Here is a 17,265-nt window from a genome sequence, read left to right as displayed (position 1 = left end):
TTGTTTTTTGTTTTAATGCCAAAGACTGGAGACTTGACTTAATATGATAAATTGTTTTGGGGCAATTTAGCAATGAAGCTAAAAGGAAGTCGGGCTGACAGATATTATTGGGACCTGATAAGACAAGCAGACTCTAGGAATGCTTAGCATAACTAATAAAGCTGGTATGTAATGGGATTAAGGGCACAGGCTGTTTCCAGGTCTAATTGTTTTTTAAAAGGAGGCATAGACATGAGATCTTAGTGAGAACCCACACTTTTAAAAGCAATTGCTGAAGAAGCAAATGATGAGGAATTCCAGAGCAGTTTATCCATGGAAAAGTTAATAAAATGCATAGAGTTTGTGTATAATGATTTATTTTAAGTGTTCTTAATCCGTCTTACTTTTTTTTAGTAACCCTACAGCAACTTTGTAAGTTAATAGTATTATTCTGAAATTGTGGGTGGAGGCCCATTAGCCTGTAGGCTGTCATAAGTATGCCTAATTTAAAGACAGATGAAGCACTGAAATGTAGAAAATTGTAGCATTTCCCTTCCTTCTGTGGAGTGAATTCCCTTTTTCTTTCTTTTAACCAGGAGCATCTACATTAAATCCAGTTACTGTAATTGCAAACACAGGCATACAGCAGAAGCAGTAATGACTTTACACATGTCCTGACACCATTATGCAAATGGCATGAATTATGCAATTATGTAAATTGCATAATTTGAATCATTTCAGTTATGCTGTGATGCACCTGAAACCATCTCCTTCACTATAGATGCCAGTGATCACTGGCCAAGGTTCCTCATTGGCCCATTCTGCAAATCAAATAACTTAATAATGAAACCTTAAGAAAAAAGAGCCTTTCTTACTGTTGCTTTGCTTTTTTTAAATTTAATTTTATTATGTTCTACAAGACAATCCATTTTCAAACAAATATATATGAAATAACACTGGGTAACACTGCCATACATCAAAAACATCTCGGAAACTAGCAACAGACTGTTCCGACTACATGGAATCACTGTATCACACAAACCAACCAAAGCCCTCCAGAACATCTTAAGCAAACCAAAAGACCCAGGAGCCCAAGAAGAAAAAACAGGAGTTATCTACAACGTACAGTGTAAGGACTGTAACAGCCACTATATAGGACAGACAGGCAGAAGACTGGCAGAGCGCATCCACGAACACCAACAGGCAGTCAGAAGACACAATGAGAACTCCTTAATCTCACAACACATGGACAGACTCAACCAGAGTTTCAGCTGGGAAACTGTGAGCATCCTAGACCAAGCCAAATCCAAAAACACTAGAGAATTCCTGGAAGCCTGGCACTCAGACAAGTCAACCATCAACAGGCACATAGAGGTAAACTATATCTACATACCATTCAAAAGAGACAATAAAAAAGCTAAAAAGGAAACATAAAGACCAGAACACCTCCTTGCCAGCAATCAACTCCCAGATGTACAAAGATTAACACCAGGATTAACACCAGACGAACAAGCAAGCAGTATACAATATCCCAGTCAAGGAACCACCGACTCAGTCAAACAATCAAGCAGTAAATAACAGACTACCAAGGAGAGACCAACACCTCCACCAAAACAGGCAGGGCAATCTGCTGTGCATAAACAGAGTGCAATCCCCACTTCCTTCTAGCACTGAAGATTGCCTAGTTGGGCAATGAAACATCTGCAAGAAGACAACAAGGCTCACAGAGCACCAGGGACTCCACAGTTCAATCCTGAGCTACAGATATTCTCTTCGACTGATATATGAAATAAAAATGAAAAACTCACCGCTCAAAGAAAAAAGAAAAAACAACACAACAAATAAAAGGATATAAAAAAAGGCAAAAAGCCTACAATTACAAATATGTTCCAAGTTCACCTGATTTAATAAAACTTTGAAAAACGAAACTAAGTTTTCAGCATTTCCCCAAACCGTCCAAGAATTTTTTTTCCCAGAAGAAAAGATAATGCAACATTTTCTGATTGACAGAACATGTAATTTTCTCAAAAGTTGCTAGATCACAGATCTTTAAAATCCAATCCTTTATATCTGGTATAAAGTATAAAAGTATATATTTTTTTTCCATCTGCTAAGGCTTATTCCCTTCAGCAAAGGATCGTTACCTTGTCGTGGTGCTGGAGCTTGAGCACCTCAATGATGCCATGAGCTAAACCGTGAAGGGTCACCCAAGACGGGAAGGTCATGACAGAGAGGTCAGACTAAATGCGATCCCTGGGAAGGTAATGGCAACCCACCCCAGTATTCTTGCCGTGAAAACTAAATGGATCAGTACAACCAGAGATATGTCGGTATACCATCGGAAGATGAGACCCCCAGGTCGGAAGATGGTCAAAATGCTACTGGGGAGGAACAGAGGATGAGTTCAACTAGCCCCAGACGTGATGACGCAGCTACCTCAAAGCCGAAAGGACGGCTAGTGGCCGACGCTGGTGGTGAACGGCGAATCCGATGTTCTAAGGATCAACACACCATTGGAACCTGGAATGTAAGATCTATGAGCCAGGGCAAATTGGATGTGGTTATTGGTGAGATGTCAAGATTAAAGATAGACATTCTGGGCATCAGTGAACTGAAATGGACTGGAATGGGCCACTTCACATCAAATGACAACCAGATCTACTACTGTGGACAAGAGGACCACAGAAGAAATGGAGTAGCCTTCATAATTAATAGTCAAGTGGCTAAAGCAGTGCTTGGATACAATCCAAAAAACGATAGAATGATCTCAATTCAAATTCAGGGCAAGCCATCTAACATCACAGTGATCCAAATATACGCTCCAACCACAGATGCTGAAGAAGCTGAAGTAGAGCAGTTCTATGAGGATCTGCAGCACCTACTGGACACCACGCCTAAAAGAGATGTTATTTTCATCACAGGAGACTGGAATGCTAAGGTGGGCAGTAAAATGACACCTGGAATTACAGGTAAGTATGGCCTGGGAGAACAAAACGAAGCAGGACATAGGCTGATAGAATTTTGCCAAGACAACTCAATGTGCATAACAAACACTCTCTTCCAACAACCTAAGAGACGGCTTTATACATGGACTTCACCAGATGGACAACACCAAAATCAGATTGACTATATCCTTTGCAGCCAAAGGTGGCGGACATCTGTACAGTCGGTAAAAACAAGACCTGGAGCTGACTGTAATTCAGATCACGAACTTCTTCTTGCACAATTTAGGATCAGACTAAAGAGATTAGGGAAGACCAACAGATCAGCTAGATATGAGCTCACTAATATTCCTAAGGAATATGCAGTGGAGGTGAAGAACAGATTTAAGGGACTGGACTTAGTAGATAGGATCCCGGAAGAACTCTGGACAGAAGTTGGTGGCATTGTTCCGGAGGCGGCAACAAAATACATCCCAAAGAAAGAGAAAACCAAGAAGGCAAAATGGCTGTCTGCTGAGACACTAGAAGTAGCCCAAGAAAGAAGGAAAGCAAAAGGCAACAGTGATAGGGGGAGATATGCCCAATTTAATGCAAAATTCCAGAGGTTAGCCAGAAGAGATAAGGAATTATTTTTAAACAAGCAATGCGTGGAAGTGGAAGACAATAGAATAGGAAGGACAAGAGACCTCTTCCAGAAAATTAGAAACAGAGGTAAATTCCAGGCCAAAATGGGTATGATCAAAAACAAAGATGGCAAGGACCTAACAGAAGAAGAACAGATCAAGAAAAGGTGGCAAGAATATACAGAAGACCTGTATAGGAAGGATAACAATAGCAGGGATAGCTTTGATGGTGTGGTCAGTGAGCTAGAGCCAGACATCCTGAAGAGTGAGGTTGAGTGGGCCTTAAGAAGCATTGCTAATAACAAGGCAGCAGGAGATGACAGCATCCCAGCTGAACTGTTCAAAATCTTGCAAGATGATGCTGTCAAGGTAATGCATGCTATATGCCAGTAAATTTGGAAAACACAAGAATGGCCATCAGATTGGAAAAAATCAACTTATATCCCCATACCAAAAAAGGGGAACACTAAAGAATGTTCAAACTATCGAACAGTGGCACTCATTTCACATGCTAGTAAGGTAATGCTCAAGATCCTGCAAGGTAGACTTCAGCAGTTCATGGAGCGAGAATTGCCAGATGTACAAGCTGGCTTTAGAAAAGGCAGAGGAACTAGAGACCAAATTGCCAATATCTGCTGGATAATGAAAAAAGCCAGGGAGTTTCAGAAAAACATCTATTTCTGTTTTATTGACTATTCTAAAGCCTTTGACTGTGTGGACCATAACAAATTGTGGCAAGTTCTTAGTGGTATGGGGATACCAAGTCATCTTGTATGCCTCCTGAAGAACTGTATAACGACCAAGTAGCAACAGTAAGAACAGACCACGGAACAACAGACTGGTTTAAGATTGGGAAAGGAGTACGGCAGGGCTGTATACTCTCACCCTACCTATTCAACTTGTATGCAGAACACATCATGCGACAAGCTGGGCTTGAGGAATCCAAGGCTGGGGTTAAAATCTCTGGAAGAAACATTAACAATCTCAGATATGCAGATGATACCGCTTTGATGGCTGAAAGTGAAGAGGAACTGAGGAGCCTTATGATGAAGGTGAAAGAAGAAAGTGCAAAAGCTGGCTTGTAGCTAAACCTCAAAAAAACCAAGATTATGGCAACCAGCTTGATTGATAACTGGCACATAGAGGGAGAAAATGTAGAAGCAGTGAAAGACTTTGTATTCCTAGTTGCAAAGATTACTGCAGATGCTGACTGCAGTCAGGAAATCAGAAGACGCTTAATCCTTGGGAGAAGAGCAATGACAAATCTCGATAAAATAGTTAAGAGCAGAGACATCACACTGACAACAAAGGTCCGCATAGTTAAAACAATGGTGTTCCCCATAGTAACATATGGCTGCGAGAGCTGGACCATAAGGAAGGCTGAGAGAAGGAAGATCAATGCTTTTGAACAGTGGTGTTGGAGGAAAATTCTGAGAGTGCCTTGGACTGCAAGAAGACCAAACCAGTCCATCCTCCAGGAAATAAAGCCAGACTGCTCACTTGAGGGAACGATATTAAAGGCAAAACTCAAATACTTTGGCCACATAATGAGAAGACAGGACAGCCTGGAGAAGATGTTGATGCTAGGGAGAGTGGAAGGCAAAAGGAAGAGGGGCCGACCAAGGGCAAGATGGATGGATAATATTCTAGAGGTGACGGACTCGTCCCTGGGGGAGCTGGGGGTGTTGACGACCGACAGGAAGCTCTGGCGTGGGCTGGTCCATGAAGTCACGAAGAGTCGGAAGCGACTAAACGAATAAACAACAAAGGCTTATTCCTTTTCCTGTTAGTGTTGACTTAAGTTTGATGGGCTGTGCAGCTCTTTGAATCCACAGGGAAAGAGTTGCTATGGAACATGTCTGGATGTGCATGCAGTACAGGTAGTCCTCATTTAGTGACCACAATTGGGACTGGCAACTCAGGTGTTAAGCAAAGTGGTTGCTATGTGAAACCACAACTGTGCTTATGATCTTACTTCAGCTTTCCCTTGCTTTACAGACCTGTGAAGGTCAAAAATGTGAGGATTGCTCATAAAATTTCTTTTTCATCACCATCATAACTGTAAACGGTCGCTAAATGAGGCAGTCGCTGAACAAGGACCCGCCTGCAGTTCTTTAACCATATATGTGTTCTCCTGGGATTATGCTGCAGTTGGAGAGAGCAACTGTGTGAATCTGGAGAAAGAAGCAGAAAGAACTATGGAGCTGCAGACAAGTACAATCAGAGCACCACCATTTTCTTTGAAGTAGAATTACTTTTTGCAATTGTATCCTAAACTGTGCACGGGACAGCCACATTAGTATGCATTGCACTATTCTCACTTTATTGCTGCCTTCCCAGCCTCCTTCCATCTCTCCTTGTGCATCGGGGGTCACAAGGTCTATAGAAGAATAATTGAAGTGATGCAGAAGCTCCTTCACGTCAGTGGAGAACTGGAGATGGCTGGCCATGTTCCTTTAGATATAAAGTATAGACTTGTTTTCTGGGTTGACTTTCCATACGAAGGAGTAAACAGAATGGTTTGCTTGTGGTCTTCTTCGGAGTATCTGCTAGACATCCCAGTGAAAGGGATGGTGTTTTTTCAGTTCCACCATGATGAATTGTGTCCCTTTTAATAGGCAGAATATTGATATGTTTCAGTAATTTTTGCTTGGGGCGGTATCCACCGGTGTCTGCAAGAGGGGAGACAAGTGCTGAAACATTCATTGTGTTCTGGATTCCTTACACACTTGCATGCAACACTGTGCTATAAGTAGGAAAAGGCAGAGTTGTGTTGCAGGGTTGCAACATGCATTTCATAGTGACATTGCCACGATTGGGTACAGATGCCTAGATATTGCACTGTACTGTTCGTAGGATTTCCTTGTGTTACAGAACTGCTGTTGGGGGACACATTCCTGGAAAAGCTTCTTGTGTGATGGTCCAAGGGCCTCAAGACTTCAGCTGGATCACAAGCAGAACTTGAGTCAGCAGTGTCTCAGGGCTGCAAAAAAAAAGGGCAGAAGTAATTTTAGGCTTATTTTATCAAGCAGCAGTTTCCAAGTCAAGGGTTTTGCATTATTCTCTGGTAATTATGCTTCATCTCCAGCCCTGCAGCAAATAAGTAGATCAAGTTACCAAGGAGGGCAAGTGGAAACATGCTGTGGTATGAAATGCCTTCTGTGACAAAAACCATAAAGAAGTACACATGTCTACACTGGGAAAGTGATGTTTTAAGAGAAGAAAAGGCAAAGGATTCTTCTCTGTGCTAGCAGACCAGATGGCTGCCCCTTTTTTACATGTCATGATTTAAGGGTGGAGCTTCAAACACATGGTTTTGGCAGCCATCTTGGCTATTTTGCCCTACCTCATGGATACCCCTGACTGATAGGTAGTCCTTTCAGATATCAACTCCTTCTAGTTCCATTGGCTGTAAGCAGAACACTATTATTTTTAGTCTTTAGGTTCTGTATCTCTCAGCTGTGTCGCCTTCCATTGTATGAAATAATATGTCTTGTCCGTGTTTATGCTTTTGCATTATTGCAAGTCATTTTGAGAGCTTTGCTGGGAATAAGCAGTGATATACCATGATTACAGATGATTGTAATGCACCGTTTGTCCTGAAGAAGATTGTTCTCTTTTGCCCAAGATTGGCTTGTGACTTGCAAGGCATGCTTTGCAGAGAACCAGTGGTTACTTCAGATAGACCTCGCTTACCAACTGCCTTGTTTAGCGACCGTTTGAAGTTACAACAGTGTAAAAAAATAGATTTGTGAGCAATCCTCACATTTACGATTGTCACAGCCTCCCATAGGCATGTGATTGCATTCAGGCACTTCGCAACCAGCATGCATTTACAACCATCACAGCATGCCATGGTCACATGATTGCCATTTGTGTGCTTTGCAACTGGCTGGTGACAGGCAGAGTTAATTTGAGAGCGTGTAAATAAAATAATAAATCGTGATCACATGATGTTTCACTTAATGACCGAATGGGAAGGGAAGTCATAAGCCCTTCATGGTCACACGATTTTCCACTTAGGGATCACAGTGCTTAGCAATGGAGTTGTCGGTCCCATTTGTGGTCACTAAGCGAGGACTACCTGCAATACACCAGATCACAGAAAGTTTAGAACCAAGATTAGCTTGGAATCCAGATTTGAACTTCCTGTTAAACCAGAGTTTCTCAACCAGGGTTCTGTGGAACCCTAGGGTTCCACAAGAGGTCACTAGGAGTTTTCTGGGAGATCACGATTTATTTTAAAAATTATTTCAAATTCAGGCTACTTCACATTAAAGAGTTAAGTTTCATTCTTTATTTTCAGTTTAAGAACACTGTTAGTGCATATATACAGGCCTACACATGAAACAAATATAATAATTTTGTAACTTCTGGCCTCTATTTGAGCCTGAATGTGCAGGGGCTCCCCCAGGCCTGAAAAATAGTTCAAGGGTTCCTCCAGGATGAAAAGATTGAGAAAGGCTGTATTAAACTAAGTCTTTACGCCACTTACCTGCATCTGCCCTCAGGCCCAACACTAATATCACTGTGATTTGACTCAACTAAGTGCAACTTAAGCCATAGATCTTTTCTGCCATGCAAAGCAGATTTTCCACCATCCCCATTGCAACGGGTTTCATCCTGTTTTTGTCAAAAGATTGGTATCTTCTAAGCCTGACACTTAGATACAGTTGCACAGTCAGTTGGCAAGATATTCCAAAACTTGACAGCAAGGTTTAACTCTCTGGTGAATGACTTAATATTTTTGACCAGGAGCAATCTGCAAATCACAGCCAAGAGATGTTATTAGACACTTGTCAACTCAGCCACTCTTTTATAGCAACTTGTAAGTGAGAAACTAGTTTTGCAAACGTGTTTCTTGGGCTGCCTTGCTAGCCCACAGGACATGGTTGGTTGGTTGGTTGGTTGGTTTAAAATTCAGTTCATACCTCTATACAGTTTACTGCCTTGAGATCTCTTTCAGTACAAATAAAAATAGGTGTATGATTCTGTTCTTGCAAAGGAATGTTGTATGATTATTTCCTTTCGATGAAGCATGTTGACATCCCTTTGGGTTCCAACTTAAACTGCTCACATTCTCCACATGGTATCATAAGTCATATCCCACAGCCCATCTAAACAATCCTAAACCAGATTTCTCCATGCTCCTGGGTCAGCAATCTGAGTATCATGTTCTCTACTGTACATGATGCACAAGAAGAAGCAGAAACAAGGAGAAAAAGAGGCATGTTTTTTTTTTTAAATTATTTTATTTTATAAATTTATTCACCTCCCATCTCTCTCCCACAGGGGGACTCTGGGTGGCTTACAATAAATTTGTGATTTGTTCCTAGACACACAGTAACATTTGAAGACCTGAATGAATGAAAGGCCCTATTATGCCCACAGTGGCCACTGAGATACCCATAAACAAGAAATGAACACAATAAGTAATTTCTGTTTTCTCACAATGGCCAATTAGATGATCATTTCTCTTGTATTGTTCCCCTGCAGCTTGTAGGAGGAGGGATGCTGTTCCCAACTCAGAGACAGCATTGAATTTTAGGACCAAGATATCTGCCCATCGTGATTTGATCCAATCCTCTTTTGAAGACACCCAGGTTTATGGCCATCCCCATCTCTTGTGGGGTTGGCCATGAGCTAGTACTTATTTTTGCCTTCTTATCAAACAACAAAATGTAAAGTGCAATCTTCCCCTTAAGAGGCAGCATAGCTGAGGGCAGCCATATTTGGGCTGAAAAAAAAATCTGGGCAATCAACTTGATGACTGCAGGGGGATCAAAAAATCAAGTTGGTGGCCACAACTATGCAAAAAAGGGGCAGGGCTTTGATTGAATGGCTGTGGGCAACACCTTGATATTTTTGATCCCACCTCCCTGCAGACACTTTTGCTTGCCTTTTGTGTGAGTGTGCCTTTGAGTCAGCGTTGACTCCTGGCAACTGCCTGGGCAAATCTCTGCAGTTTCCTTGGCAAGGTTTTTTTTGGAAGTGGTTTGCCATTGCCTGCTTCCTAGGGCTGAGAGAGGGTGATTGGCCCAAGCTTCATGCCTAAGGCAGGACTAGAAACCCCCTGGTTTCTAGCCTGGTCCCTTAACCACTACACCAAACTGGCACCAAACATTCATATTTGGGAAAGGATTAAATAGCCCTTTACCCATTTTTGAGGAATCATGTAACTGAGATGCACATTCAGATGAGAGTCAGATTGAACTATAATTTCTGTCTAGTTCCATGGACCCTGAGCTCATTGGAAACTAAAACTGGGTGCAACTTAATTTGCTTTTTATACCACCAATGGAAACCTTTTGAGGTTCCTTCATTTAAGGTAGCTAGTTTTATATTTTCTTTTCTGGAAAACAAAATTTGCTGCTGCTTCTCACTGTTTCCATTTTCTTGAGCCACTTTGACCACTAAATGGTATGCTGCTTGAAAACATTTCTTCCACATTTGTGGTTAGGCTTTCCTGTTTAATTGTATGGTTATCCAAATGGCAAACTTGGCGCTTTTTAAATCATGATTCAGGGGATATCCCCCTCTCGTTTCAGCTGCTACAAATTTAGAAAATGGGCTGGTATTAAAGAAAGAAGTTGTTAAAAATCCCTCTCTCCCCGCAGGAGATGCATTCACTTTTTCCTCTTGCCCTTTCACTTTCTGCAGACCAAGAACTATTTTCAGGCATGTACATTGATTTCATGGGGACGGACGCTGCCATTTTTCGCAGCTTAACCAGGCGGAACGCAGTGAGGACGGATCAACACAACTCTAAATGGCTAAGTGGTAAGAGGATCTCATTTACGCTCTGTTGACTTTGCTCCCAAAGAAAGGATAAAGAGATTGGCTTCCTGTAAAGTTCATTGGCTTGGGCAGAATATTTTATCAAGTACATCAGGGAAAAAAAAAACCCTCTGATGCTAGAAATTAGAAGGCGCCACAGTCCTGGGACAAGACGTTTTTGGTTTATGGAGTTGCTAGCAGAGGATCTTTAGCCTTTGAATCTGCAGCACCGCAGAGTCCTGCTAGAATTACATCAATTTTTCCTTTGTATGAAGAGTTCAGATAATATTTAAAACAAGAGAGGTCAATTCAGGCAATATACATGTGTGTATGTGTGTGAGGATAGGGACGTGGTGGCGCTGCGGGTTAAACCGCTGAGCTGTCGATCAGAAGGTCGGCGGTTCGAAACCGCGCAGCGGGGTGAGCTCCAGTTGCTAGTCCCAGCTCCTGCTCACCTAGCAGTTCGAAAACATGCAAATGTGAGTAGATCAATAGGTACTGCTTCGGCGGGAAGGTAACAGCGTCCCGTGTCGTCATGCTGGCCACATGACCCGGAAGTGTCTACGGACAAACGCTGGATCTTCAGCTTTGAAACGGAGATGAGCACCACCCCCTAGAGTCGGACATGACTGGACTTTACGTCAAGGGAAACCTATGTGTGTGAGGGTGGGTGGGTGAGTGGATGATAGAGAGAAAAACACAGATGCAGACATGTGTGTGTCTGCAGGATATGTTAAAAACAGAAAGTCAAGATGGTAGTCCCAACTATACAGTTGCAACATGTCATGCATACAAAAGGGCAGAGCTTTGATTGCACCATCATGGCTTCCATCTTGACTTTCTTTTACCATACCTTGCAGACCCCACCATTGACCAGTGGTGTTCTGGTAAATGTTTAACAGTCAGCTGTGCTGGCTCCATTGCCACCACCTTGCCATGCCCCCAGCTGATGAACAGCTGATCAACACGCTAGCAGTCATGGCTCAGCAATGTTCTCACAAAATTCCAGAAAATTTAACAATTGGCTCTCACAATCTGGCACAAGCCAGCTGCATCATACCACTGCCCTGGCCCTGTGTTTTGTCCCTTCCCCTCCCCTCCCCTCCCCTCCCCTCCTCTCCTGTTTTTCTTTCTTTTCTTTCCCTTTTCTTCAGTCACATAAAGATGCTGTCATATAACTGAATGGTATAACTGTTACTGCTGTGATTTTTACAGCATTGGCATGCTGCTCCTGCAGTCCTCCATGGCTGTATGTGGACCATCATGCACACAGACACCAGTTCACCCAAACCATACTGCCGTGCAACTTAAGCCACAAGCTTAGTGGCAAACTTTAGTTGCTTTACAGCAGTGTTTCTCAAAGTTGGCAACTTTAAGATGTGTGGACTTCAACTCCCCAGCATGGCTGGGGAATTCTGGGAGTTGAAGTCCATACATCTTAAAATCGCCAACTTTGAGAAACACTGCTTTAGAGTAACTGTATATCTAAGGTAAAGGTAAAGGTTTCCCTTGACGTAAAGTCCAGTCGTGTCCGACTCTAGGGGGCGGTGCTCATCTCCGTTTCTAAGCCTTGGAGCCGGCGTTGTCATAGACACTTCCGGGTCATGTGGCCAGCATGACGACTCGGAACGCCGTTACCTTCCCGCCGAAGTGGTACCTATTGATCTACTCACATTTGCATGTTTTCGAACTGCTAGGTGAGCAGGAGCTGGGACTAGCAACGGGAGCTCACCCCGCCGCGCGGTTTCGAACCGCCGACCTTCCGATCGACAGCTCAGCGGTTTAACCCGCAGCGCCACCGCGTCCCATACTGTATATCTAGTGCCATCTAAATTGTCCATTGAAATACCACACACTGATCAATTGTTGCTGTGAAGTTGGTTGCTTATTGATAGAGTGGCATTCAGCCAGAATCCAAATATCCCTGAAATAAATAGCAGCAAAAGTAGGATGACAAATAAAAGTAATTCACCCAATTTATTTGGCCATATAGTTGTCTCCTGACACTATATGAGCACTCTGATAAACAGAATGTGTGGTAGCTTTCCCCATGCTTCACCCACAAGCCACAGAATGTAGTTGGGGAATTAAGAGAATTAAAAATTCAATATATCTGAATGGACCGAGGAGAAAATACAGTAAGTACATTCTCATGTTAAATGCACATGTTTGAAATGTGCCTCTGGGAAGTAAATGGTTTTCTCAGCGCTTCTGACTTAATTATTTTATTAATAATTGACTCACAGCCTAGATATTTGGGATATATATCTGAAACTGTGGTGATGTTTGATTGTGCCTCTACAACGGTATGCCTGCCAATGAGCACTAGGGGAATATAACTTTAAATGGCAAATATAAAAGTCATTTCAGAACTCAGAATCTAGGCATTTTGAACTGAAGCCAGAAAATTGGCAGACGAAATCTGGTCCCACTCAAAATTCACTCATTCTGCTATTTTATTTCATTATTAAAGAAAGCACAGGATTCATCTATCTATTTTGATTTATTGAAAGTCCATTGGAGTTGGATTGCTATAACAACTTTGGATGGATGGATGGATGGATGGATGGATGGATGGATGGATAAATAATAAAAAAAATAAAGTATGCATGGTCAGATACCAGATGTACCAGAAGGATCTTCAAGTGCCTCAAAAAGAGGCCACCTGAAATCCAGTGTAATGTAAGTAATGTGAGTGAGTAATGTAGTGAGTGAGTAATGTAATGTAAAGAGTCACTCTTTGGGTGAGATGGGTGGTGATAAAATTAGAAATATGAATAAATAAATAAATAAATAAATAAATGTAAAGTTTGGGGAAATTGCCATAAATGTTACTATCATATCATCACTCTGGCTTAAATAGTGGTTTCTGATTTAGAACTGGGATCTGCTACTTGAAAAAGGGCGGCAGGGAGGAAATATGGAATGTTCCTGTTGAAGATTTGGGCAAGCAAGTCATACCCTCTTCCAGGATTCTCCATTCCCTTTGAAGTTTTTCCTTCCCCACCCCATTAAAAAGGCTGAACACTGAGCATTTTGTGGCTATAGGAAATGTTAAGTTCTCATGTCTTCCCACACTCACCCTTCAGAGATGCATTAGGCCTGAGCCTCGGGGTTAAAATCTAGAGAGCACCATGCTATGGGGTTAGCAGCAAAAATCAGCAGGTTTTTTTTATTCCAGAACTCATTCAAGCCGACTTTGCTTACTTTAGTATCCTTGTTTATTTTAAAAATATGTATTTTATGGTCAGGTAGTAGCCAGCCACAGAAATATCTGGATACAGATAAAACAATAAAAAGACTATAACTTGAAAACAGTTTGTCCTTTTCTCCAACAACAAAAAGGGATGTGTCAAATGTGTTAGCATCAGGGCAAGAGAAAGAAACTCCATTGTATAGACAATGCTATGGTTTAAATGAATTTAAAATCCAGATCTGGACATCTTCAGAACAAATGCATGGGGAACTTTCAGATTCCATAATGGGAAAGAAGAGAAGGTCCTGGTTGATTGCAGATGTCTGCTATGTCAAGCTGTGGTCACAGCACTTAGACTGATGTTCTAGTTGATGTGCTTCTTTGTGTTATTTTAGAGCCGATATTTGTGGATGCCCATCTCATCCCAGATGGCACTGACCCTAATGATGCTAAAGTGTACTTCTTCTTCAAAGAGAAGCTGACCGACAACAGTGGCACGACCAAGCAGATCCACTCCATGATTGCCAGAATATGCCCCGTAAGCAAAGATGTTCATATGCTGCTAAGGATATGAACACCATTGATGGGATAAGGGGGGAAATATTCTAGAATGCTTTATATTAGAACAAGTAGAAATCTAAAGTTACAATCCAGTTCTGTTTAGACATGATGAGTTAAAACAGGGCTCAGGGGCAGATAAAAGAAGGGAAGCCATAAATAGACTGTGCCTGATTATGCCAAATGTATCTGCAGTGTAATGTTGATCTGAGTAGGAATCATGTTCATGTGGCTTTGTGCAGCTAGTTTCTGTGTATAGCAGTTCTGGTGTGGTCATGTCTGCTTTGGATAAGAAGATGTGATTGGAGAGAGTAGCAATATCATACAAAGATATTTGGAAACAGTGAGAAGTAGAGAAATGGCTGCAGTTTCTTTGTAGAGAAATAGTAATACTCCTTTGTGTAATAATAGTTGCACTCAGTTTCTAACCATTTTTATCTTCTGGGCATGGACTTGGCTGGAAACTATTATTATTCCAACTTGTAGGGAAGAGTTCTTGTTTTTCCTATAGATGCATCATTAAAGTAAGCTATTTGTCTGTCTAACCTTAGTTTTAGGAACTCAGTGAAAATACTATAGAAATAACAGTCGGATGCCTTCATTCCTTGTAGGAAACTTCAAAATTCTACATAAGTGATAGATGTTTTAGTCCATTATGTTTCCTTTTGATCTACAGACTGGAGGCAGAAAACCACTGGAAAACCAGACCTACAGTGCATAATGTGATTGTGTATATTTTGTGGCAGAAGAACCATCATACTTCGCATATTTTTCTTGAATACTTGAATCCCTTTTGTACATGAGATAGTTGAGGTGATCAGAATTGTAATGCAATGATAGTAACATCAATGCTACTATACTGCACTGTTATTGTTGATTTATTCTGGACTAGCAGAGTTTAAGGGACGCGGTGGCGCTGCGGGTTAAACCGCTGAGCTGTCGATCGGAAGGTGGGCGGTTCGAAACCGCGCGGCAGGGTGAGCTCCCGTTGCTAGTCCCAGCTCCTGCCAACCTAGCAGTTCGAAAACATGCAAATGTGAGTAGATCAATAGGTACCGCTTCGGCGGGAAGGTAACGGCGTTCCGAGTCGTCATGCTGGCCACATGACCCGGAAAATGTCTACGGACAATGCCGGCTCTAAGGCTTAGAAACGGAGATGAGCACCGCCCCTAGAGTCGGACTCGACTGGACTTTACGTCAAGGGAAACCTTTACCTTTACCTAGCAGAGTTTAAGCCAAGTCGTCCATCTAATTTTTCATAGTCTACCACTTTTTTCATCTGTTTATTTGAAACTGAAAACCTCTGGATGCCAGTAACAATCAGAACTGTTTTACTGGACCTGGGACTGTCTAAGACAAGGATTAATATTTGGTTTTTGCCTCCAGGAACAGAAGAACATAAAAGTAGAAATCACTTCACTAAAATCTGGTCCAATGCATGTAGAGACCATAAACAGTGTCATGCTAATGCAGAGATGCTGGAGATGGACATTTTATTATTTCATCCAGATGTGCAGTAATATTCTTATATTATTGTTGTTTTCCTATAAAAAGGTCTTCCTGATATATAATTAAAGGAAAACCAAATGTTCAAATATAAAAACCTTCACCACTCTAAATCTTGGCATCTCCTTTGCATATCAAGCACATGATCTAACATTCTGATGAGTTTGGCTTGCTCATTTGAATGGGATGAGCAAAACAACAGATCCTTTGTGCTTTTTTTTAAAAAAAAATGTTTTTAAGTTGGTTAATCTTTGTCAGAACATGACTTGTGACCTAGACTTTGCACTGCTATTTTTTTTATTATTTTTTGATAAAGTGCCCAGAGATGTTTTTCAGAAGATACTAAATATGATTAAACCATTGTTGTTCTAATGAAGCCCAGATGATTTCTTAGAAGACTTGGGGCACATTTCTCCTTGAAACTTCTATGCCAAAACTTGAAAAATAGGCTTCAAAAGATTATGAGCTGAATTTGTGTGTTGTATTTCTGATGACATTATTAGAACTTGGCATCAGTAATCTTTTTCAAAGAGGTGGCCGAAGATCGCTTAATAATATTTCCGCACAGGAAGATGGGAGAGAAGTCTGAATTCAGACTTCACATTTTAGAACCACTATATGATCACAAATTTAATTATCACTTAAAACATATTGTTTTCTGAATTTTGCAATTCAATTTGCCAGTAAATTAAACAAGACGAAGATGGAGAAAAAATACAGTAGCAACAAACCTAGGCAAAATTGCATGTATTTGTGAAAATAAGGAATAAAATGTATTTATATTAGGGAAAATTATTTGCAAAAGAGGTGACTGTTCAGAAGACTTCAAAACACAAATGCATAAGCTTGGAGAAGTCTGCTATACAGTATGTAACTATTTTAATATGATTTTGTTAAAGAAAATCTTCAAGTTACACAAACTGGAACTTAATAGATTCCCCAAATAGAGAAAGAAAGAAATTGAAATCAACTTTTCTCCTATTGCTAGCAGGATGCTTAATTTATTTCAGTTGATTTATTATTAAACAACAGAAATACAGATGTCTTCTCTACACCAGTGCTATATCCATTTGCAGGTGGCAGTTAGATATTTGAAATTTGCCCGGTGTATCCACAGAACGCTGGTCCATAGTGAGCAAACAAAATTTTCTTCCTAATGTGTTATTTTCCTATGTACAGGCCATAAAGCTATGTACATTAATTTCCAGCCCATAATAAATCTGTACACATCTAGATAGGGGGTATTCCTGTAGGTTTGTACCATATTTTTCTACAGCTTGTCTTATTTGACTAAACAAAATTTTCTTCAGCAAGGAATCTTGTACCTTGTTTCAGTTTTTAATTTGTTTAATTGCTCAGTAAGCAAATCTGTTTCATTATTTAATTCCATATAATTAATTAAATTAAGGATTATCCTGAAGTGAAGTGACATTTAAAACTTAAATCTGAATATGAGATGATGCATCCAAAAAGGAAGAACAGGCAGGAAAAAATAAATAATAATGGACAATGCTAACTTCTCAAATAGAAACCAATGGAGAAGCCTGGTAGTTCTCCCCCACCCCACCCCAACCCCACACAATAAAGTGTGCTTGTAAAACAATTATGTATGTGGAGTTGTTGTAATACGAGATGGGCGGGGGAGAAATATGATAAATAAAAAACTAATAAATAAATGTGAGGT

The 17,265-nt window shown here is 41.0% G+C and overlaps 2 protein-coding genes across 2 annotated transcripts in view; one reads left to right on the top strand and one right to left on the bottom strand.

Annotated features, from left to right (window-relative positions):
• The window catches only part of LOC134500729 (platelet glycoprotein 4-like), a 461,190-nt gene that overhangs the window by 252,232 nt on the left and 191,693 nt on the right, over window positions 1–17,265 (bottom strand). The gene's annotated exons all lie outside the window — the stretch shown is intronic.
• SEMA3C (semaphorin 3C) overlaps window positions 1–17,265 on the top strand; it is a 175,298-nt gene that overhangs the window by 113,081 nt on the left and 44,952 nt on the right. The window contains exons 7-8 of the mRNA XM_063308094.1: window positions 10,205–10,324; window positions 13,913–14,055. Coding sequence (XP_063164164.1) covers window positions 10,205–10,324; window positions 13,913–14,055 — 263 coding nt within the window. The remainder of the gene's footprint in view (window positions 1–10,204; window positions 10,325–13,912; window positions 14,056–17,265) is intronic.

This window comes from Candoia aspera, chromosome 7 (genome assembly GCF_035149785.1).
Source record: "Candoia aspera isolate rCanAsp1 chromosome 7, rCanAsp1.hap2, whole genome shotgun sequence".
Taxonomy (NCBI): Eukaryota; Metazoa; Chordata; class Lepidosauria; order Squamata; family Boidae; genus Candoia; species Candoia aspera.
The sequence above is the reverse complement of the archived record's forward strand: the minus strand, read 5'-3'. Positions and strand labels throughout refer to the sequence as shown.